This window comes from Alligator sinensis, unplaced genomic scaffold, assembly GCF_000455745.1.
Source record: "Alligator sinensis unplaced genomic scaffold, ASM45574v1 scaffold531_1, whole genome shotgun sequence".
NCBI classification, from domain to species: domain Eukaryota; kingdom Metazoa; phylum Chordata; order Crocodylia; family Alligatoridae; genus Alligator; species Alligator sinensis.
This window is the reverse complement of record NW_005842173.1, coordinates 350,837-375,975: the sequence shown is the minus strand read 5'-3', so window position 1 is coordinate 375,975 and position 25,139 is coordinate 350,837. Positions and strand designations below refer to the sequence as shown.

General features: G+C 37.8%; 1 protein-coding gene across 1 annotated transcript in view; it reads left to right on the top strand.

Moving 5' to 3' along the window:
* NKTR (natural killer cell triggering receptor) overlaps positions 1 to 25,139 on the top strand; it is a 50,192-nt gene that overhangs the window by 7,331 nt on the left and 17,722 nt on the right. Inside the window, 7 exon segments of the mRNA XM_014520982.2 lie at positions 5,377 to 5,451; positions 9,567 to 9,674; positions 10,975 to 11,019; positions 12,954 to 13,041; positions 21,589 to 21,618; positions 23,106 to 23,251; positions 24,426 to 24,648. Of these exon segments, the coding sequence (XP_014376468.1) occupies positions 5,377 to 5,451; positions 9,567 to 9,674; positions 10,975 to 11,019; positions 12,954 to 13,041; positions 21,589 to 21,618; positions 23,106 to 23,251; positions 24,426 to 24,648 (715 nt within the window).

Sequence of the window (25,139 nt, the reverse complement as noted above, 5' to 3'; positions counted from 1 at the left end):
TTCCTGCTTTTTCCCCTCAATTCAACTTATTTTTGTCATTCTTAGTCTTGCTTGTTCATTCTGATACTCATTCCAGTTTCCATTTTTTCTCTTCTCATTTATCCATCCTTCCATGTGGGCATCCCCAGTCAATCAGTTTTCACTTCTTGTTCAGTCCCTTTTCTTTCTTCTAGCCTTATTCCTCACCCCACACCTGGTGTGTATGCTTTAGTATTTAGCCACTAGAGTCGTACATGCTGCCTTGGTGGAAGTAAGTGTTCACCATTGCAGATGCATTTGGAAAGTAATAGGAAGGGAATTATGCTCTGGGGTCTTCACTTGTCTTTCAGGGGGCAGATCAAATGACTATGAGAATTAATAGATGAGGTGTCTGAGACTGCAGAGTAGAGAGCTGTGCTCACCGGCAGTCTGAGTGAAACCCTGCAGAGATTTGAAATAGAGTATATAAAGCAAATTAAGGTTAGTAACTCAAATTAAATTTAGACTTAAACAGAAATTGATGCTTGGAGAGGACAGAGTAGTATTTTCTTACATTTTCACATAACTTACTCATTTGCAGAAAAAATAATTTTCATAGCCCTAGTCATCTTAAAGTACTACTGAATCTGGTCACACTTGTGGGTAGCACTGAAGACCGCTGACTTTACCTAATAGAATAACCTAGAAAAAGAAAAGTAGGTGGCATTTTTTTAAATTTTATTTTAACTTTGTGGTTTGGTTGATTTCTTTCCCCCTCTGCCTCCCATAATGTGTCATCTTCCAGGAATATATTGTGGCTCATTTTCTTTGCTCATTAGCACTAGTTTAAATAATATTTTGTATGTGCCCTTCAAGCTTGTAGCAAGCTGCTATTGCAGATCTCAGGCAGAAGAATGTTGTATATCACTCTCTTAACATCATGGGCCCACACTTCACCGTTCAGCAAAGGGCTCTTGGTGATTAGAGAGACTGCTCTAATTTTCCTTGGATCTGGTTTGCACTGAGGTGGGAGGCTGGTCTTGTAAAAGGCACATGCAGAACAGATTAGATTAAAAAAAACTAAAGATTTTTTTTTTTTTAATATTCAAATTCCTTTTTGCTTTAAATTAAACCTAATTTAAAACTGAAACACTACATTAAGTCCCAACCCTTACTGTAATCTAATCTAGTAAAATAATTTAACAAAAATGTATCTGGAGCAAATATGCATTGCTTGAAAGTTTTAAAGGAAATCCAATTAATTAACTGGAGGAAGTCACTGACTAAGCACCTGGAACCAGAGTTGGTTGAGTCGGTAAAACAGTTTTGATAGCGGGTGCATCTACTTAATCTTTCTTACAAATTTAGTTTAGTTAAGTAGTTCACTCAAAGTTGAGAAATTGATTAGGATCCAGAAAAGCAGGAATCCCTCCCTCCTCCCCCCACACCGCTGATCTATGAACAGAATACTATGTGCTTGATTGCTGAACAAACAGATATCATAATCTTGAAGGACGTGATGGTCAGAAACCATCATCTCTATTTACAAATTACAGACAATACCTTCTTTGTTTAATAAATCAGTTTTAATTGCAAAACGTGTTTTGATAAAAAGCAAATAAATGTGCTGGATGCATAAAATCAGTTTAACTAATAAGCACGTCTTTAAAATGTTGACGTTCTGTGGGGGGTTTTAAGTTCCAGTTTCCATCAAAAGCAACTCAACACCAATCATAATAAAATGTCTGTAACTTAGAAATGTCTTTCCTAATTTTGTTTAACAATGAAATGTAAAAGTAAAGCGTACAACTAAATGCACGTTGAACTGTGTCACAGCATTTAATATACACGTTTAAGCAGCATGGACTGATCTGAATGGATCCCAGCAGGAAGCAAGTTTTCTCTGATTGTAAGCCATATAGCAAGGCATACGAGGAAAGGCTGAGGGACCTGGGCCTCTTCAGCCTAAAAAAGAGAAGGCTGAAAGGGGACTTGGTAGCAGCTTCCTGCTACATCAGGGGAATACATCAAGGGCTCAGCGAACAACTGTTCGCCAGGGCACCGTTGGAGAAAACCAGGAGTAATGGCTACAAACTCCTGGAAGACCATTTCAGGTTTAACACTAGAAAAAACTTCTTCACAGTTAGGGTTTCCAGACTGTGGAATAAACTCCCTCCAGAGGTGGTGCAGTCACCTACCCTGGAAATCTTCAAGAGGAGACTGGACGGTCACCTAGTACAGGGGGGCTGGACCCGATGATCTTGCGAGGTCCCTTCCAGCCCCTTACAATCTATGAATCAGTCTATGTAAACAAGACTTCAGTAACTTAAATTGAGGTTTGCCATTTTTCAAGCCATTAAAATTACATAGGCAGCTGACTTACTGTTTCAGTTGTATAGTTGCCTTTGTCTGCTACCCAAATGAGCATCATAGAGTAATTGTATGGTTAAAGAACTTTGTCAACAGTATCTTGTCCTACCAGTGGTCCTACAAAATAAACGGGTATGGTTCATTGTGTTCACTTTGCAGTTAGGACCTTTTGGCTAATGTGTGGTGGTCAGTGAGAAATTATGTGGGTTGGTGGTAGTCCACTAGTCCAAAAAGTTTTTTTTGAAAGCCATTACTGTAAGAACTTTACAGAACATTTTAACTAAGTAAGGTCAGCCTACTTAGCCCCGTGTTCCTAAAATACAGGGCTGGAAGGGGTCTCAGAAGGCCTTCTAGTCCAACCCCTTGCTCCAGGTAGGATCGTACTCCTCTAAACTGTCCAGGGCAAGTGTTTATCTAACCTGCTCTTAAATTTTAAAGAATAGCATTTCCACAACCTCTGTACGTAACCTGTTGCACTATGTAAACCATCCTTATTGATATATTACCTCAAAGTATTTTGCTGTTAACTGATGTTCAGGAAAATTAACTAAATCCCAGCAAAGGTTGATATTAAAGATGAGATCTTTAAACCAGTCCTGGGACAGATTCTGATCTTTCAGAGAGGCTTGATTTAACAAACATTTAGATTTTTCACCCCTCTTTACTTTCTGAAAGAGAGGAGCTACGCTCTTCTGTTTTTGCCCCATTCCTTTCCTTTCTTGACAGGGAGTAGGGGTGGGAGATGAGACGCATCACTCTCCCTTTGGTGAGACTTAGGCTGTTTGCAGACAGCATAGTTTAGCGGGGGTATTTAAAGTGGGTTAAATACCTTTTGTACTGCTTTAATGGCATTGCTGTTTGCACATTTGGCAGCCCATTACATGTTAATTCCAGCCCCTGTAGCACATTCGGTGGCATAATGCACCTTTAAATGACTTTGGGATTCAGCAAACAATTTTGGGGCACTGCAAAGTAAAACACTTCTGAGGAGTTTTAGTTTCCTACCCTGCCGCCGCGGAGGGAAGCACTGGGCTCCCCCCAGCTCAGGGACCACTCTGCCAGCTGGCAGCTCCCCTCTCTTCCGCGCCACTGGAGAGGCAGGTAAGGGTTGGGCTCCGACAACCAGGTATACACGACACAGGGGTTTACTTTTAAAAAACCACTGCTTCAATTTAGGGAGAATTAACCCTTCCGTGTCATCTACAAATGCCCTTAGTGCTCACTTTAGGGTAGAGAGTCTCCTGACTTTCTCAACCAGAAAATTGTTGCAAAAGCTTTCTAGCTAGTTATTTCTTGTCCCCCAATAAAATTAAAACTGAATTATTAGAGGCCATGGTATTGGATGTAATTCTGTTTCAAGAGATGTTTCCAGTGCAGGAAAATAAAAAATAGCTCGATTTTAACTTGCCGTTAAAATTTGAGCAATCCAGTTTTTTGGCAGCATTGAACTATTTCCAGTCTTATACCACTAGAGGGCATTCTTTAATAAAAGATCACCGAACTCAGTATAATGCCACTTTGTGAGGTAGCTTCGGTGGGGGTTTTTTGATTCTTATTTCACAAAATATAAGGATATTAAGGGTTTTTTTTTTCTAAATCTGTATTTTAATTCTGTTTATCAGGTTTGTGGCTCTTTGATTTAAAGAATTCAGATAGCTGAGACTGTGAAATAGCAACTGTAAACAGTTTCTTTAAACCATTTTCTGTATATTTTGAAAAATATTAGTGCGTGTCTGAGTAAAGGTCAGTTGTAAAGCACCATAACACACTTGTTTTTGGGCTAAGGAGAAATTATGTGAGCGCCCTTTTCTTCTATTCCTTCTGGGAGTCTTAAATAGGTTATGTGAAGAGAAAAGCCGTCTCGCCATCTAAGCAGGTAGTGCACCGAGATTCCTGTGATTCCGGTTACTGATTAATTTTATACTTACATAAAGGGCACATACCTAATTTCTAAAATATTTATTAGATATGTTGCCATCTTTCCCTTTTCCTCCTTGTTTCACCCACTCAGGGTGTGCTTTTTAGCTTTTGGGGCTAGGAATTGTGATTCCCGTGACAGTGGTACACAATGCGGCTGTGACCTACTCAATACCTGTAGACCTATAATTTATTAGTATTCAGTTACCACTTAAAGGTGTGTCCCTATATAAAACATGTCCTAAAATTTGAGGGGGAATATCCCACAGACCATATGATTTTGCTGATGTTTTACCTAAGGGAGGGGTTGGCAGCTTAAGGCCTGTGGACTGAATCTGTCCTTGTGGTCACATTGGACCTGGGTAGAGAGGAGCTGCACCAGGATCAGGCAGCTGAGCCCACCCTGCCACCAAGCCCTTCTCCCCTGATCCCCCCTCCACTCCCCCTCTCTCTTGCAGCAGCGATGATAGAGCTTCCAGCAAGTGGAGAGCTATGCTGGGGCTAGGCAACTGGAAGCTACACCTGCATGACAGCCAGGAGAATGGGTGGGCTGAGTAGGAAGGAGAAACAGCAGCAAGACAGATGCAACTTCCAGCTGCCCGGCCCTAATGGAGTTCCCAGCTGCTTGGCCCCAGCATGGGCGCACACAACCTCCACCTCCCCCTAACACCCGCCCCTGCCCACCACCACCAATATGCTGCTGAAACTCCCTGGCCCACATTGGAGTGGAGCCGGATTGCTCTAGCCTGCAGCTTGTAAAAGTTACTGGCTGTTAATTTAAGGCATAAATTGTATTGCTTTGTTTCAAAAAAGTAATTATAGACCAGATGAGATGTTTGCTCTAACTGTAACTTTATCATATCTAATTCATTAAAAATCATAATACCTTCTTAAGATGCTTATTAAAATATTGGCATGATCTTAGTAAAGTTACTTGGTTTCCATTTCAGGTAAATTATTCCTATTCCAGACATCTATAATCCCAAGATTTGTTCTCGTTTCATTCTGCTTGGTAACGTCCCCTCTTCCAAGAAACTATGCCTACAGACTATGCTCATGTGTTATTAATGTTGCAGAAAATTAACATCTTGAAAAATCCTTGTAACAAGGTTATTTGTCTCTCTCTTCCAGTTGGTCGAATTATGTTTCAGCTCTTCTCAGATATATGTCCAAAGACTTGCAAGAACTTTCTTTGCTTATGCTCAGGTAGGTTGTATTATCAATTCTTTATAGTTGCTTAACAATTGATATAATTATTTAAAATAACAGGGGTATCATAAGTGGCTTTGGTAGGTGTAGTGTGTGTAAAATATCCTTTGTTCAGAATAGTCCATCTCCAAAAAATGCAAGTCTAGGCCCCAAAAACTTAAGAACATTGTAAATAGCACAAAATGAACCGATGGTTGCCTTTGTGGACTATGGGTTTCAGAAAGGCATGTAGAGTGCTCAGTTAGTGTGCATGTTACTGGTGGGTCAGGACTTCTGTGTAACTCGAGGGGAACCAAAACGATTGTGCAAGGGTTTGGGAGCAGAGAAGGAGTTGGGACTATATGAGTTTGGGATGGCTGTAACACTAGGTGTTCAGTCACTTTAGGGAAGGATAATAAAAAAGGGTTCTGCTGGAGTAGCCTTCTGTAGTTCCCTAGCGTTGGATTTGGATGTGGCCAGAGATCTCTGCAATGGCACTGCAGAGATGAACACTACTCAAAAGTGGAGACATTACCTTCCTGGATGTAGATTGAAGAATGCGTGTTGCTAATAATGATAGAGGCTAAATACAATCTAAGCTGCAGATAGTAGGCTCATCGCAATCGGAAGACTGCCTGATGAGTAGCCTAGGCAGTAAATCCTTCTAGCCCATTTTAACTTGTTTGAGTGCTGTGCTATTAGCAGTCCCCAAACTGATTTTGCTCTGTCAGTCTCAAGGCTGGTATAAGAGGCAAGGTTGTAATGCAGTAATGTAAGGACTTTATTCAGGTGGGAACAGCTAAAAGCAGATTGACCGCAAACTCCAAATAACACAGTTACTAAGCCTTAATAAGGTGCAAACAGCTGAGAGCAAATTGTTTGGATGCAAATTAGCAGGCAGGTTTAAATGGACTTTAGTGTCTTTAAAATTGAAATCAATGGGATTTGACACATTCATCTTTGTATGTACTTGAAAAGCATTACTGCTTGGGTTGACCAGGTTGTTTGGGTAAATGATACCTTTTAGTAGACCAAATAAATAGTTGGAAAAATTGTTCTTTGCAAGTTTTTGGGAACAAACACCCTTCTAAAGGTATAGGGAGAGTCTGCTGGTGTTTTTTGTGCTGTCCTGGGTGGAGTAGAAGCCAGTATGCAAAACACAGGTTTGTGAAAATGCAAGTACATCTCAGTGAAGAGAAAATATATGTTGCTGTTGAGTTTGGCTTCTTTCTTCTTCATGCTGTGAAGTTTCCATTTCACATGGCAAAATTCAATATCTTTCATATTTCGGGGGGTATTGGTTATAGTCGTGTCTGCCTGAGGACATAGGCAAATAAGGTTCTTTGGGTAAATGTGATATTTTTCTATTGCATTCTCTGTAGGAGTTACCAAGATTGGATCTGGTCATTTTAAGAAACACATTTCCTGCTAGATTGCATCTTTTCTTTCTTCCTGGCCCCCCTCCTCCTCCCCCAGTTTCATTCTTTTAGGAGATCTATGAGCAGCCTATTTATAACCTTTATCTGTGATGTTATTTTCAACCTCCCTCCCAGTTCCTGGGGCAGGTGGAGAGTGGCAGGAGGGCAGGAGCCTGCAGGCCACCAGTTGGACAGCCTCACCATGGAAGAAGCTTTTTCTAACTATCAAATTCCTTGTACAAATCTGTTCCCAGCTAATCGGTGTTCCAGTGCTAGTGTTGAACTTCAATTTATGCATCTCTTCTCCATCCCTGCTGTGTGCATCACTGACCAGTATATAGAGCAGTAGCCCCTGTTGGCCTTTGTGCTGCTACACAAACCAAGTAAATCTCTAGTCTCCATTCATGATAGTGGAGTTCTCCTCGTTATCCTTATATTTCAAGTCCTTTCCTAGAAACTTCCTCAAAGTAGTGCCCTTACTAGACCTTAATGACACGATCTTGTCCTATCTCTACTGGAAATACCTTGCCTGAAATGCATTTATCTATTTCATGGCTGAATCCTATTACTGATTTATAGTGCTTCTAATGATCAGCACCCAGAACCACCACCTCCTCCTCCTCCTCCTCCTCAGCACTTTTCAGCTAATAAACTCAGAGCTCATAGCAGAAATTCTTACTGACTCCTATTCTACCTTGTATTTTGCGCTCTGAGTTTAATTTTATTTTTATTACTCCAGTTTTCAAGGGCACCCATTCTTTCCTGCATGATATCCAGATCCTCCTTGATAATATGCATCATCAGCAAATATAATTAGCCTGCACTGACCTTTTTTTGTGCCATTGTCATTAACAGGGATCCTGGTTTTCTCTGATTTAAAAAAAAAAAATCCCTAATTTTCAGTTTTAAAAAAAGTAACCCCAAATCCACATTTTTTTATGATTAAAATGAAACAAAATCTTTTGCTGATAATTTATTTCCTTCAAGACAAGTAAGTGCAACCCATCTGAATAAGATATATGGTTGTGTCCATTGTGCTCAGACTCTTTTTCAAGTCATGGTAAACCACTACATTGAACACATTTTGACTTCCTTGTCACTCCCACAGCCAGGCAGTGCCTTTCTTCCATTTCCAGTCATTCCTGTTTCTTCGCCAGCCTAAAATGTCTGGCGCACATCACAAAACAGGGCCCTCAGCAGTTCATTCAGAATCAGCCTGTTGCCTCCTCTCCCAGCGTGTTGCATATGATTAGTGTGGCCCTGATGTCCATGAGGTCTAGCCAGACCAGGTGTTCCTGCACTTCATCTATCTACAGATACATTTTCAGAGGATCCCCCGACACCTGGTTCCACTGGGGGCTAGCTTAGCACATGGCTCCTTTGTGGGGGCATCTAGAGTACACGCAAATACTGAGCAGGGCTGGGCTATGGGGTCACCAGCCCAATGAACTATATGGTATATCATGAGCCTTTTGGCTTTGGACTAATAGCATGCATACTTTGTATAAGTAGGTACAGGAGTGCTGCTTAAAAGTGTGTTTATAGAGAACCGGTGCTAAAACTTGCAGCAGTTTAAAAAAAAAAAAAAAAAAAAAGGTAAAATGTATCAATTCTGGATGAACCAAGTCTGTGGACATGCAGTAATTTGCCTACATGCAAGTTACTACAAATACGTTGTTTTGTTTTAGTTGGGTGTTTTTTTTGCAAGATCAGTGTTTTCAGAGTTGCCCCTCATTTCCATGGGGGAGCAGGATCTGACAGTAAGAAGGGAGGGGAAGGGGCTGCAGGGGGAAGAAGTTGTGGGGGGCAGAGAAGAAGGGGGCTGCCTGACTCCCCAGATTTATTTTCCCTGTTGTAGCAGTGGGAGGGGGACAAATTCAAGGCAAATCTTCAATAATTGGAGTCTATACTTGGAACATTAGAACAAATGTATACATTGTCCATATATAGTACAGGCAGTCCTCGACTTGCAACGTTTTGAGTTGCAGTGTTTCCCACTTACAGTGTTTATAAATTGATGCCCTGTTTCAACTTTGACATCAGTTTCGACTTTACAACGCTTGATCCGATACACCATGCGAGCGAACAAGTTCGCTGTGTTGCTCATCTCCCTGGAGAACATCTGTCCAAACTTCCTTGGATGCTTTCTTTAAGAAAGCAGGCAAGACTCCAGAAAGCCCTGCAACCAAGACTCCTGAGAAGACTCCAGCCAAGAACCCTTTAAAAAGTCCAACCAAGAGCCTTTCAAAAAGTCTGGCAAAGTCACATCAAAGAAGTCTTTCCAAATCAATGTGATTGCTATTTCCAATATAAAGACATTAATGTAGCTATATTACTAGTTTATAATTGATTGAGTACAAAATTCTGGGGTATTTTTGGTGAAATAGGGTATGGGGCCTTTGTTCAGGACCAATCCCCCATTTTTAACATTGTTTCTTATGAGAAAATTGGCTCTGAGTTCCAACGTTTCGACTTAAGACACGGTTTTCAGGAACCAGTTGTGTCGTAAGTCCAAGGACTGCTTGTGTCTAATTATTGGGGGGTCATCTTGTATTCAAGTAAATATGGTAACTGGTTAAATAGTTTGACAGCCTCTCATGTTTCCTTGGAACTAAAAAAATAAAATTCTGCTTGGGGATTTATCCAGTAATAGCTGGGTTCTAGTTAAAAAAAACACAAACAATTTTGCTTTACTTTTTAATTGCCATTTTACAGGTGAAAAAGGAATTGGAAAAACAACTGGGAAAAAGCTATGTTACAAAGGCACCACATTCCATCGTGTGGTTAAAAACTTTATGATACAGGGTGGGGACTTCAGTGAAGGTAAAACATTTTCTTTGTTTGCCAAAAGATTTCACTGCAGCTTTCATTTACAGAGTTAAAATACTTTAAAAATAATTTATAGAGTTAAAAATCTGGAAGTTCCCTGAAAATGGTTTTACAGTTTCTGAACATAAAGTCAAACTACTAAGATTTTATTATTCATTCTGTTATGTTAAGATTGCATCCAGCGCTATACTTTATTACAGAGCATGAGGTCTCAGAGCACTCGCATGTGCTTCCTGAGACTAATCCTTCAGTTCTGTCAATCCTTCTAACACTTTTTTTTAAATTGAAACTGGAAAGCTAAACCAATTTCAGATTTCCCTTACTGAATTGCTAACCCTACTGTCCCTTACCTTGTTTGAATGAAAAATGATTTAAATGTTAATTTACATTCTAACCATTTTTGCATTTTCCTTTTTTGTGAGCTATACTAACGATGTTTACTCTTGTTCTCTTGAGTTGAGACACAGCAGCATGGAAGGGATGTAACTATAAATAAGTTCCGTGGTGATAGGCATGTTGGAAATAATTTAATGAATGGGTCCCTGAATGCCAATTTAGAATACGCAGGATGTTTTTACTCCCCTGCCCCCCTCTTTTGTTCTTGTGTCCCATCCACCCATGCATAGGCAACTTAGTGTTTCTTTCCTTGTTGCCTCTGAAAATTACCATAGTGCCTTTGTCATTCAGCCTTACAATCATACTGATTGGCTCTGCAGCGTGACTATTTCTACTGGTAAAATGCTGCACTTCCAGGTATGTTGTACTAGGGGATGACTAGAAAGGAGGGTGGCTTTGAAAGAACTGCTGGCTAGTTATTTATCCACTTCTGTGGGAGCTAACCCACACCTGGAATGCCTCTGTGCAGGGAAAGCTTGTCAGCCTTATTCATTCACTTTCTTCTCCGGTGCTTGCTGTTGCTTTTCCCCTTCTTCCTTCCTTTTACCCAAAAAGTGCGAAGGGTCGTCTCTGAGCTTCACTCAGCCTTTCCCAAGCTTCCAGGGGTAGTACAAGGCTCCTTCCAGTTTCCAAAGTTTCCAGGGATTATGGTCTACATCACTGGTGCAAAATTTTCAGTTGAATTTAAGATAAATGTGTTCATGGTTATGCTTTGTAAAATAGGGTTGTCAAAAAATCAAAATGTTACATCTTTAGTACATGCATATATCCCTTTCACTTGTATTAGCTGTCCACAGTATCATGTTTTTTTGTACTTTTAATGATTGCCATATGTATCAATTTTATAACCCAAACTTTTAAAATCTCTGAAAGATTAATACACACTTCTATTATGTAGGTAATGGAAAAGGAGGTGAATCTATCTATGGGGGATATTTTAAAGGTAAGCTAAATATATCTTTATGGTCTTTTGCTTCAGTTCTGAGATAAGCAAGTTTTTTGATATTTTTTTTCCCCCAAGATATTTAATGAGAAGAGATCTACTTATAGATCACCTTTTGCATGAAACTAATGTTGCATGAAAATTGTTTTTATATGCATGAATTTCAGATAAATTTATTGTAATATTTAATTTAAACTGACAATTAATTAAGGCTAACATTATTGGTTGAACATGACTTTCAGCATGGAGGTTAGGCAACTTTATTCATGAATAAACTCCTATCTTCCTGCCTAAAACTGTCAACATATTCTTTTGTTTATAGAGAATGTGGTCTTTTGCAAAATGAAAAGGTAAGAGACAAAAGCTCAGTAACACAAATTCAAACTCTGTTCCCTTTTACCCTTCCTAATAAATATTATAGACAACTGATTAAATATCAGTTTTGTGGATGGATATCTGTATTGCTTGGAGAAGTGAAGAATTCTGTATCTAATCTTTTTGAGGGGTACTGATTGATTTGAAGATATAATACTTGGAATTATTCTCAGATCTGAACAGTTGTCATTTCTTTAAAGCACCTCCCTTTTTTCCTCTCTGAGGTTTGTATTTTTCGGGTTTGATTTCTAAAAATACTTGGCCGTGTTGATACTCCACACAAGGTACTAATTTGCTTGCCTATACTAGGTAAATAAATTCATCGTTCACTTTCTTTCTAAAGCTTTTTCTTGGAAAGAAAGAGGTGAGAGAGTTTTATTATGGTATTTGGTGCTTTTAAGAGACAGGGTATGGTATAATTCTTATTTTGTGAAGGCTGGGAAGTCCCTGTGGTGTTCCACTGTTGAAATAAGCTTTTCCACAACAGCTGGATGTTTCAAGTGTTGTGTGTAGCTCTTTGCAATTTAGATGCATGCTCTGAAGCTTCTGTAGTATAAGAAGACATGGTTAGGTGTCAGAATATGCAGCGTCTACATGAGGATGTCATGTAGCTGCTTCAGATTTTAAATGGTTATACATTTTTCTTTCTAAGGAAAATGCTGAGATTAGTAAATGCTAACAATTTGCTATTGTATCTTTTGGCAGACTTAAAGATTAATGGTACAGCTTTTAAGTCTGTAATATGAGGTTGTGCATGGTAGATTTTACTGAAATATTTTTTCTAAAATTAATGTTGTTTTACTGATTGTGTTTTGCTTGCACAACTGCAGGTTAGTTTACTTAATTCATTGCACTAAATGATGCATTTTTATATTTTCAATATTAATTATGTGTTCTATCACTTGGGTGAAGAGCAGACATGTTGTACTGTTTCTCATTCAGTTATTCCTATGAATTTAACTTCCTTTTGCATTTTGAGACTTCAAGTGTGGATTCAGTAGGTTTGCTGTACCTCCAGATGCACCCTAACAGGGAGCAAGCTATTTGAACAGGGTATTTTCTACCTCCGTGACACTCACTCTGATGGAGAAATGGTAGCAGTGAACAGGCGCAGCCATGTTTTAGCATGGCAAAGGGAGAGGCGGTTAGAAAGGTGGCTTTCCTACAGGAAATGTTTCAAGTGGTGTAAGCATCTGATGCACTATAGTTGTATTGAAGATAGTACCGAAACCTTTGAAATTGCATTTAAATACATTATTTTAAACAATATATTTTGTGCTGTTTCCAGAGCTGTGACTTATCTAAAAAAAAAATACCACTGTATTCTTTGCCTGCTGTTAGAGTTAACAATTATAACAATTATCTGCACTCGTATTTTTAGAGGTTTGATTAGATTTAAATTTTCTTTCTTTTTTTTCCTTTTTTTTTAAGTGTTCAGATTTTCTTAGTGAGCAGCTGAAGATTTTCTCCTTGTACTATCCATGTGTTACAAGAAAAGAAAAATATTATACCTGTATTCACCGACAGGAGACTGACTAGCGTGTTTTTTCTTCAAACAGATGAAAACTTTATTCTCAAACATGACAGAGCGTTCCTTTTGTCAATGGCAAACCGAGGGAAGCATACCAATGGTTCCCAATTTTTCATGTGAGTAGATATAATTTCAGACTTGAGCTTTTCTTAAACAGAGAAGCGCTGTTCATGAGAAAGATGGTATTGCTAAATTAACTCCAACTGGATGTTATTGGCCTTAATGCAGTTTTTGCAAGGTGCCCAGTGGGTACCTACAGTCCCTAATATATAGTAAACAGGGAAAATTGAGATAAAGTGGTTTTGATTTTTATTTGTGGTGTTCTTTTGGCTTAGAAGAATTAATCATATATGGATTTGTTTTTAATTTTTTGGCTTGCTTTCTAAAAAAGAAAAATGGCTTATGCTTTTATGTCTGTTGGTGTTTAGGGAATAGTTTATTATCTGGCTTTGTACTCTTTTAAGTGACGCACACTAAACAAATTAAAACAAATGATATATAGTTTGCAGGACTAGAAAGTTTTGTGTAAAAGAGAGGACAAGATATGTAATAGTTCACACTTAAACAGTGCAAGTTGCATGTGTTTTAAAAATATGCTATCTTTGCATTTATTTTGGTTTTTTTGTGGGATGTTTTACTTTAGTCTGTCCCTGAAATGCCTGCCTTCTTTGTTGCTGCATAGTACTGTATGTACATGTGTGTAATTTTATTTTAAACCTATTTTGAAACAGTGTTGGCAGAAAAGTAACGTAGAACATTAGGGGAAGAGCTCCTTTTGCAGCTCTTATTTCTATTATACTATACACACCAGTATATTAGTATGTTTCTAGTAAAATATGGAAAATACTTGACTGTACGGAACAGCTCTGATGGGAATCACTCAGGGCTGGAAGAAATAACTGATTTTTATTCATTTATTTTTCTCTTTGGTTGAAGATGATAAATTCTAGGCGCACCAATAACCGTTTTCAATTGCTAAAGCTTGTCTGAATACCCATCTATGTCGCCATCTTCTAAAAAATGTTTTCTGTTAACATTTCACAGTGTGTATCTTAGGTGGGGGGGATATCTGGTTTCCAATGTTGGGTTTGTGCTGGGTAGAAGGTTTTCATTGTGAATGATCTTTTTGCTGCCTTGCTTTGAAATTGAAGCTATATATTTTAGTTTATTACACTAAAACTTCTGTTTTCTTTGCCATCTTTCTTGGTGGATAAGAATGAATGGCGCTTCACTGTCTTCAATAAAGAAGTAAATTGTCCAGAAGGACACTCATATTTTCTTTGCCTGAAAAGAGATCTCCAACATGATGTAATAAGGTTCAGATAAGAGACATTTTTAGGTCTCTTCCTAAAGAATGTCCTAAAAATGGAGAGTACAGTAAAATAACATTATATATTTTATATTATATATAAATGTCCATATAATATATAAATGGTGTATTATGTACAATGAGTCCATGAAAACCAGTTACTTCATTGCTGTCCTTTAAGTTACATAGTGACTAACATTATGATTTTTCAAGTCACCATTTTCCATTTTTAACCTTATCTGAACTGTAAACTTGAAAATTTTAATGATGCCACATCAATCAAGAAGCTACCATCTGAGGGCTCTAAAGTTTCTTTATCTTGTACATAAAATTTAAGTTAACAATTTAATACAAGTAAGATAAGTATCTTGTATGTTAGATGTTTTCTATAAAAATTACAGTACTATCACAGTTCAAATTATGAGACTAAATGATGAACATTAGTATTTAAAAATATCACCTTAAATGTGAAATCTACTATGAAAAGCATCTGTATTTTTAATACTTTTTAAATACAAGTTTTGAGGGAAAACCAATGACAAATTTTATAGTCATCCAGTCCTGCATCTGATAGCACGTATTAGGGACCGCTACAAGCCATGCAAGCTGCAATGAAACCAGTGAGATTTAGGGTGACAACCAATGGTTTTACCGATGTAGTCAGCAGCAGAGGCAGGATTTTATTTAGGATCTGATTTGTAGTGAAGCACAGCTCTTGACAACCTGTGTCATGAAGCCAAATTAAGCTCTTTCTTTACGTAAATTTTCATTGATTAACATAAACCTAGAAATCATAAGTTGCTCATAAATTTTTAACATGGAATCTAACTTTGAGGTTCTCCTCTTAAAAGTAACTTTCTTGCTTTCGAACCTAAAATTTACATGTTGAAAGGCTTTTAATTCTAAAGATAAAATACACTGTATGAAAGCAGTTGTTCTTGTTCAGTAAAGTTATTTAATGATTTACATCTGTATGAGGGAAATACTGTACATTTGTCCAGGCTTAATTTACGCTTTTGAAAGAATGATGTATTATAATATGCAATCCAAAATAATCCTCCATTAGTGTCATCCTTTAAACAATTTGGAGGACAAAAGAATATATAGAATAAAGCATTCATTGAATCAGCTTTTTTCAGCCGATCTAAATTCTTCAAAGCAGAAAATGCAAGTGTGTGTTAGCTTATATGGCCTGGGTTTTTTAAAGGACTTTGTCACTATATAGATGTAATAACTTTTGAAGTGATACACTGAACTTGCTGGATATATGGAGAGGACATATTCCAGAACTGGAATTTTTATTTTCAGCCCTAAATACACACCCATTGAGGCATGTTTAGATGGTGAATATAGGGCTCCTGTACATGTCGAAGCAGGCTCCCTGCACATGCTGTAATGACAGTTAATTCATGGTAATTATCCGACTCCAGTGGACTCCAACGTCATGTGTATCAGCATCCCTGTGCTGAAAAATGGCATTGGGGAGCTTAAGTTTAAAGCGCTCCACCGCCATTTTTCAGCATCGGGTTGCTGTTGCACGTGACGCTCCAAGTGCTTTAATTAGCACGGCACTTGAAGCTGTGCTAATGAAAGTGCCACATTCTGGAGCACATCTATAAATGCCCATAGTTTTATTTTGCTGGGGTCAAGTGTTTGATATTTCTTCATGCAAACTGAGGTTGCAGTTTGACAAGCACCTATACACGTGCTTACCTTACAAAACATGTATAGTGCTTTAGTTAGGTATTTATATAAGCATTTGCCCAATTGAGGTTGAAATGGTGGTAAAGGAGTGTGCACTTTTAAAGATTATATTCCATGCTTGGCCCAGACTTAACGGTTGCTTTGACGGTCTTTTGTCTTCTATCAGGCATTGGTACCATTTGGAATAACTTCAGACTTTTCAGTGTCTGATTGGGCTACAAATATTGTTTATGCTGGAATTTTAGAATTAGCATCAACTTTACTGATTTCAAACCAGTTTTAGTTCAGTGAACAGGAATGTCTGTCCGCATGAGTGCGACTGAAAGAACTTTTAGAGAAATGGATATGGAAATGACTGGTGGGAAAGATAGCTTAGAAAACTTTTTAAGAAGGATAGTTTCAAAAAAGAACAAACAGGCTAAAAACCACTCTTGGAGAAATAACATGGTCACAAAAATAAAACGGCACATGTCACAAGTGATGCAAAAGGTTTATTGATGCTTTCTGCCATTTAACTAATAATTATTAAATGGAGGGAATGTTTTGGAGTGAAAGAACTATTTAGTCGAAGACAGGATTTCATTTGTCAAATAACCAACCGGTAAGTGTACTAATTCTAGTAGTAATTCTCTTCAGCAGCGTGACAGAGAAATGCATTATTGTTTAATTAGATAGATGTTCAGAGTGAAACTTGAATGTCAAAAAAGTCAAAAATGGGCAGGACTGATTCAAAGGCATGACAGACCGCTTTATATTATTTGAAATGGCAAAAATACTTTATTGGAATCCGGAGCTTTAACAAAACAGCTGGGTGCCCGTGGTTGTATAGCTGTAATGACAGCTAATATTTTTCATGGACCCACACTACCCCTGATCACCCTGCTGTAATTATACTACTTTTGGAATCGGCAGCCTTCTACGTTTAGCTGACACGCTGGAACAACCCATAGAGAAACGGTGTAATTTTTTTTCTTCCTTGAATATTTTTTTCTCACAATGGACTTCCATCAACTTCAGTTTTATATTAACTACTTTCAAATAAGTGTATATTCTGGGAGACCACCTTTTTAAATAGAGGATCGTCTGAATTTTTAATTTTTTTCAATCCCTGTTCAGACACAGGGTGGTTTTGCAGGAGGATCAGAGAACATGCTAAGTAATCTTAGGTTTACCCTCCCTTCTCATTACTCCCCAGTGCGTGGTCAGTTTTGGCTGTGCTGCTGCCATGACTGGCAAGTAAGCTCTTGCAGAGCCCGTGGGAGATCGTGCATTGGAGCCTGCCCAAGCACAGCATGAATGCAGTCTTGTATAGAGATAACTGGAGTTAACTTGGGTACTGGAAGCATCATAGCCACAGTAACATGATGCTCTGCCTGTGCTAATTACCCGGTTTCTCAACAGAGGTATTTTCAGAGCTTGCTTACCTACATCTATCCAGTACTACCTTGTGCTGTGATACTATGTACAAGAGCAGTATGAGAGAGGAAGCAAAAAGCCAACAATAAAATATGGAAGATAACTTTACACAAAATGCTATTAAATGTGCAGAGTCCTCATTCTGACAAGATTTCCATCCATACCCTTACTGTTGCTTCTGTGGGTAGCCCCATGGATTTGGTCCAGTGGTTTTTCAACTGGGATGCTGTGACTATGTGCTGCCACTGCCAAAAAATGATTTGAAGGGTTCTTTTTTTGTTTCATGCAGTAACATTTCTAAAGCTTAGCACTGTGCTTCCTAACTAAATTAAAATATGCCAACCTGTTTTAATATACAAGCAATTAATGTTCAGAGATTTGCTCTTTCATTGTTTATGCAAGTGACTTCTGTATAATTGGTGACAAGCTAGAAGCACTTCATTTCTAAGCCTTCTGTAAGTCTGTGAAGAGGAAGGTTCAGCAATTCTCACTGAAGTCAAATAACCAGCTCTTTAACCCTGAAGTAAGCTTTTTCTATCAATCTTACTTGTATAGATTTAAACTGCTGAATAAATCAAAGGTAGTGTAATACTTCAGTATCTGTGATCCCAGTCTTGCAAATACTTACACATGTACTTAGCTTTAGCGCATGAATAATTCCATTCCCTTGTGACTATTCACACGAGTAAAGCACATACATAAAATTTAGAGAATCATGATCTAGGTGTGTAAAGATGGCATTAAAAAAACTCACTTTCACATTATTTCAGCAGATACTTAACTATTCCTAGATTTTCTTTTTTTTTCCTCACAAATTCTTGTGTTATACCAAACTGCAGCATTCTTGCAGTTTGTTAGAATGAAAATGTGTAATTATTTGGTAAAAATACCTCTATTTGCACCTTCAGTGTTGATTTCCTCCTTGCACTGTTAGTAAAATCATAGGCTATGACTTGCTTTTAATGATGGTGGCTTTCACCATTTTAAAGGAAACTTGTTAACACAAGAGGTGTTAGCCAATTGTAGGAACCTGTGACAGTGTGGATTTACACTTTCTAACGTGTTTCGGTAGGAAATCAACAGTTTTCAGTAATGGAATGGCATCTTGTATAGCATTATGATTGATTCAGTAGAGCACTTTAACACCAGCGTAATCACATGCATGTCATAGTCGCATTGGAATCAAGTTCTCATTTGCTTAAAGTTATACTTGTGTTCAAGTGCTTTTCTGGACTGAGGCTGTAGAGTAGACTCTTTCCATAATAGTTTCTTTTCTGCTATTCATTTCATAAGCAGGACATTTCTTTAGTTTTTAAAAAGAAAACTTGCCCAAAATTTTTTCCAAAGACTTATGTTCTAAAGAAAATTTAGAGCCCTCTATTTTTTTTTAAAGCGTCCTTGTTTTGCATACAACTTGATAATTTTAAATTTGTATTTTAATAAAACATAGACTCAGTTTTGTCTGGAAATGTATTACAATTTATTTCTGCCATTTTTGTGTAAAATTTACAGAAACAGTGTTACATCGTGCGCTCCAAAGGTAATGTCTCATTCCTCTAAGGCTGTGTCCTTTTTCTTTTCTCTCTGTTTTTATCTCTTTCTTGTCTCTTTCTGATCATATTGTTATGTACATTAAATCCCATGTTAGGACTGAGGTCCTTCTAGGAGAAAAAATATGACTGTCTATCAAAAGATACTATGTGGCAGTATTTTAAACTAATTTACTAGTAACCTTCAGTGACTTTACAATCTCTTTCTTGTAAATGTTAATTTAAATGATACTGCCCCTTATGATGGTATTTGGGGGGAGGGGGGTTAAACTTATCCAAACCAAGATATTTAACAGATATATTATTCTATATATAAAAGCAAAAAGCTTGTTGGGGAGAGTTTTCTATTTTCAAGTTTGGATGGAGTATTTTTTAGGTAACTTAAGTAAAAATTCAGTAGGACAAAATCTACTTACTGCTTTGAAAAGCGACTGGGCAAGAATGAAGAGGGATGTGTGTACGTTGACAATTTAAGTAATCTTGAAGTGGTATTAACAGACATTCAGTTTAATTTATTACATTTCCATTAATTTTAAATAAGCTTTCTAGGAAGTTTTTCAAAGGCATGCTCAGCAGTTGGGCACCAGACTCTCCTTTTGAAGTCTGTGAATTGGTTCTTGTATTTTGTAGTTTATGCACTTAAAAGTTTCCCCTTTGACTAAGCTTTTATTCTTTTGTTTTCATTGCGTGACCAAGAAAGTGAAGAGAGTTTAAGAATTTAGTAATGTGTTGTCAAGGAAATGAGAGAAACCTGGGTGGGCTTTTACCAAATGACTCTCCCTTTCCTTCTTAACCAAGACTAGAGTCATGGTTCAGCAAAGCACATAAATATGCATCTGAGATCTTTGCTGATTTTGGGGACTGCATTGCTCACTTTCTTTGTCCAGGATTCACTAGTACAGTGTATTTAGTGTCTTAAACTTGGGTGTTTTCCTAATTCTAAAAGCTAAGGCATGTACATTTCAGTGCTGGTTTCACTTAATCACTTTCTTAATTTTCAGTATTTCGGAACATTTATATTTAAACCTGCTTAAAGTAAACTGTTTGCTTGGGAGCAGATTGTTAATGCATTTTTCTTTTGCTTATAAAATTGCAATGGCCATAAGAAATTGCTTCTTTGTGTTAATACAGTATATTACAGAAGTAAAGTCAGCTTACTTTTGTGGAAGACCAGAAGGGACATCTGCCACTGTGGTGATAGAAACTTAATGTCTCTCATTTGGTGTTTTATACTAGAACTTTTCTGTTTGTTTAGGGTGGGTGAGGTACACATTGGGATTTGGACCTGAATAAAGGTACACCATGAATGTTTAAGGGTGGCAGTTCAGTCTTTTGGCAGGTGTATTTCAGTGGTGCAGCATCACTTGATTTTTATTGGATGGAATTGTGTATGCCAGTCTAGTTTTGCATTAGGCAGTGAAAAGTAGCTTTACAGTGATAGTGTAGACAGAGTCTGGTAGAGCCACTTGTACACTGTCACTGTTGGTTTGGTACTGAGTCTGCTTTAATGAAAACTCAAATGCAACTTCCACTCTAGGCCCCTGATTGGAAGAGAATCCATTCAAAGAGGTTAAAAAGGAAAAACAGGACGTGGGGATTTCACACACAACTTTAAGAATAGAAAGTCAAAGTGTCCAGCTCTTGATTTTTCTCATGTGCAATATAATTTTTTTAACATGCCATCCCTCCATGAATTTGTTATGAAATAGTGCAGTTCTCCTTTGCAACTTTAATATAGCCTTTCTTAGAACTGAATGAAGGTAGCTGCTAATGCAGTGTCAGAATAAAGTGTTTTTAACCTGGAAATTTTCTTTCTTCATTGGTGAAGGATTTAAAGAGATACTCTGATTCCTAGCTATATTATGATTGATTTCATTTTTGTTAAGATTTATTTCTTTTACATTTTTTTTTCTCATGGGATGTCAGAAATTTGACAGACCCTAATAACTGGTAGATATACAGAAGGTAGAGCACTGACTTTTGGTTTGGCATTTCCACACCCAGTAGTTTCTAACTTGAATAAATGAGTGAATCTGTGATATGTTAATGATGGGTAATATTTGTATGTATTACTATACAGTTCGTACTCTAGCTGGCATAGCCCTGCAGTGGTGAAGGCAGCATGCAAATTTAACAAGATCTTAAGTATTGTAGTCCTGACTTGAATATAATGCTTTAAACTGATTTATGCAGCCAGCAAATAGAAGAAGAATGAGGAAATAGTACTTACTGTTTTTTATCAAGCTGACTTAAAAATAATAGTTTTAGAATGTAACAATTTCAGCAGTATTTAAATTATTGTTAGTTTGCCCACTAGCTTCTTATTGCCAAACTGCATAGTATTTATCATTAAAAATATATTTCAGGTCAAGATGTTGGTTTCAGTATATACAAACACTGTACATGAAAAGTATTTAGTGCATATAAATATTGCATGCATTTAATCAGTTTTTGGTAGGACTTTTACATGTGAAAATGTAGTGTATAAGTGTCCCTATACTTTAATATGCTTGTAATCTAGAATTTTTAAACTTTTTTTTTTCAAATATTTAACTGGATTTTTTCCACCTTTTTTTTGTCTTTTGCCTTCACCTTTTTTATTTTATTGTGCCATTCTTCTTTCTACCTCTTCATCTGAATCCCTGATTTTTACCATCTTATCCATGTTGCTGTTTGTCACACAGAACAACAAAGCCTGCTCCTCATCTTGATGGGTAAGAATCTTTTTAAAACGTGTGTAGCAACAATCATTCTAAAATGCATAATTAATATACAAACACTGTATATGAAACAGCTCAATTTTAAAGGCAAACAAAAGCCAGGAGAGAGCACTTTTTGGGGGAAAGCAATATAATGAACCATGAAACAATAATTGGCATATTTTATCACCATTTTTTCAAATACACATTTTTGTTTTTGCACAATAAACTATGCATATAAAATGTTATATTATTTATTTTTATGTTCTAGCTTTCAGTTGTCAACAGTCTTAGACTCTGGATTTTTTTTAAAGAAATGAAATTAGTTTGGTGCTCCGTCCTATAAATTATGTTCCCAAATAAATTTGCTACAAACATTAGTAGTAGAACTTCCACGTGGAAAGGAACATTATCAGTGTTCTAGTTAACTCAGGAATGTCAGAGATGTGGTCCGGTCCTTGGAGCCCTATCATCTGGGTCGCAGTGTTGCCTTTTGGTCTTGGAGTTGACCCATGTGCCACTTGAAGTGGTAGGGTGGTCCCACTTTGAGAACAGGTTAAACTGGATGACCTCCTGAGGTCCTTTCCAGCCCTGCTTTTCCTATGATTACGTGGTATGCTGCGGGGCTTAATGAGTTTGACACCCTTGAGTTAACTCATAGTAAGGGTTTCTTCAGTTATTATCCTGATTCACTGTGTAACTTTGGACCAACCCCGTAACTTCTTCTGTTCCAGATGGCTAGCTGTAAAATGCTATTGATAATGTTTACCTATATTGGTGCTTTGTACTGAGAAATAAGTTGATCAAGCCTGAAATCAAGAATGTCTTAAAGTTCTCTTAAGTACCTTAATCAAGCTATTCCTGTACTTCTCAATAAAAGCAATGCAGAGTCCTGCAAACACTCTGGATGGAGGCTCAGTGGCCTCATACCTTGACAGTGGCAAGGGCAACCCTCACCAAGCTGTCTCAGTGGCTGATGGGAAACCTACCACTTCCCTTCCGAGCTTACATCTCTTACCTGTGTGAGAGATGTTCCAGACCTCACCCAACCAGGCAGAAAACTTATGGGTGGAGGACAAAGATGAGAGCCTGCTTAAATAGCTCCTACAAGGGATGGTGGGAAAGCACCAATAAGAACTCTAAATACAAACCCATGCCTCGATCTACTCCATAAATATATAGGGGGTGGATTTTTATCTTGCTGTTTTATCCAGCATGTGCATAGCTGCATTTGTCTTGCAAGGGTGCTGTTGACTTTCAGAAGAAGGCAGACCTGCGTTCTTAGAAAATAGATCCATATTCTCTATTGCATGATATCCCAGTGCTGAAGATATCCCTAGCATTATTCAAACCTATTTGGGGAAAATTGACTTAAACAGTCCAAAAATAGTAGTGAAGCTAATTGTTTCCCTGTAAAACTATGACTTTTAATCTAAAGGAAGTTTAGAGAAGAATCCCAGGTATGCCTAAATCATTTTAATTTCTGAATCTTATTTCTGCAGCGTACATGTTGTCTTTGGACTGGTTATTTCTGGTTTTGAAGTAATAGAGCAAATAGAAAATCTGAAAACTGATACTGCAAGTAGGCCATATGCAGATGTACGAGTTATTGACTGTGGAGTGGTCATTACAAAATCAGCAAAAGACGGTAAGCAAACACGGTTTTGCTTGAAATTAATTGGAAGTTGTCCTTACTTGCAGAAAGCATGGAATATATGTCTATATAAATGTGTCTGGTATGTATTCATTGTCTCAGGTCATGGGTTTTCAATCTTTTTTTAACAAGTGTATCCCCGACAGCCCCCTTTTAAATAACTGTACCCCCCGGGGGGAAGGGGAGGGGGGGGGCATGGCAAGCAGCCAGACACGGAGCAGGGGGGGTGGGGTTTACCACTGATTGACAACCCTTGTTTTAGGTGCATGTGTGTCATATGAAGATGCGAAATGTGGCAAACTGGTTTAGAGAGGTGGGGGTTTTGTTTGTTGCCTTTAAGTAGATATAATAGATTCCTGTTTACTGAGATAGATATGTCTATATATACACATCTAGCTATCTAGTGAGAGATCTAGGTAGCCAGCTACAGAGATAGAGATATAAAAAAGTGTATGTATGTGTCTGATGGAAATTTGGACTCAGAATTTAGTATACCTTATTTTAGGGTAAAAATAAGTACCGAAGGGCCTATATATTCAAAGTGACCAACTTTCAGGGGGCAAATCTGGGATACAGTTCTGTATGGCCTGTCTACCCCTGGAACCAATAGTATAGACAACTGATTTCTTTTAGTGTAGCTGCCTTAATGCAAATGTAGCTCTCGCTTTATACACAGCTGTAATGCTTCCTGCTTGTCTCGTCTTATCTTGTGCATAATCATGCCAAATTAGAAGATGATTATTTCAAATTAATCATTTTATATTATTCACTTAACATGTATGATTTTTAAATAGGTGGGAGCCAACCTTTTGGGCAGGTGTGCCACAAATTAGCCTTGCACCCTCTGAGTACCTTTCCAAACCCTTCTCCTGCCAGTCTGGTGCTCTTTACTTCCTGCCTTGTGCTCCCTGCCAAAACTGTTGCTCTGTTTTCTGCTCCCCGTCCTGTCTGCCACTGCGCTGTCTTTCCCCTCCCCAGTCTGTTCATGTGCGGCACGGGTTGGTCACCCGTAATCTAAATGCTTATATGGTACAAATGGTATGTAGCATGTCACTATTTTGTTTCTGTTGACATGTGGCTATTTGTGAAATAAAGTAGCTTTGTCTATATTATGTTCAGTGGAGAAACATGTCTGTAATCTAATAATGAATTATGCAATTGTCTTTAGTTTTGGAGAAAAAGAAGAAAGTGTCTTCTGATTCAGAAGCTTCAGATTCCTCGGCCAGCTCATCAACCTTTTCAGAATCATCATCTGAAAGTGAAATTGAAAATGAAAGAAGTAGAAGAAGAAAACGTAAGAGAAGAACTAAAACTAAACAATCAAGAAAGCGAAGAAGAGAAGAGAGGAAGAAAGAAGAGCCAAGGTGTAAACGGACATCAAACCAAAGAGGGTGACTAGTTTGTTAACTTTACACATTCTAAAGAGAATTGCAATGTTAGTATTGTCCATCATGAAAAAATGAAAATGTATTTAACTTTGTGAGTATGTCTTTTTGTTTCTTGGTTATACCTAAGGACAAATTCACTGTAGATTTATCTGTATTTTTTTCAAGTGATCACTGTATACAAAAACCACTAAATGAATGTTAGTATTAGGGCTGTGTGAAGCTTTGATAGCTGATTTGATTTGGAGGAGATTTGGCCCAATTCGGTGACCAAATCTCCAAATTCAAATTGAATTGGGAGATCAGTTAAAAGCTCCAAATCGATTCAAAGCATCCAAATCAATTTGGAAAAGATTTGGCAATTCGGCCATAGACTAAATAAGCAGCTGACACAGCTGCCTCCAGCTAGTAAGTCTGTTGGGGCTGGGGAATGGGGGAAGGGGAGGGGTGTGAGGGAGGGATTGGGGCTGGGACAAGCTGCCCAGCTGGGGTGGGCA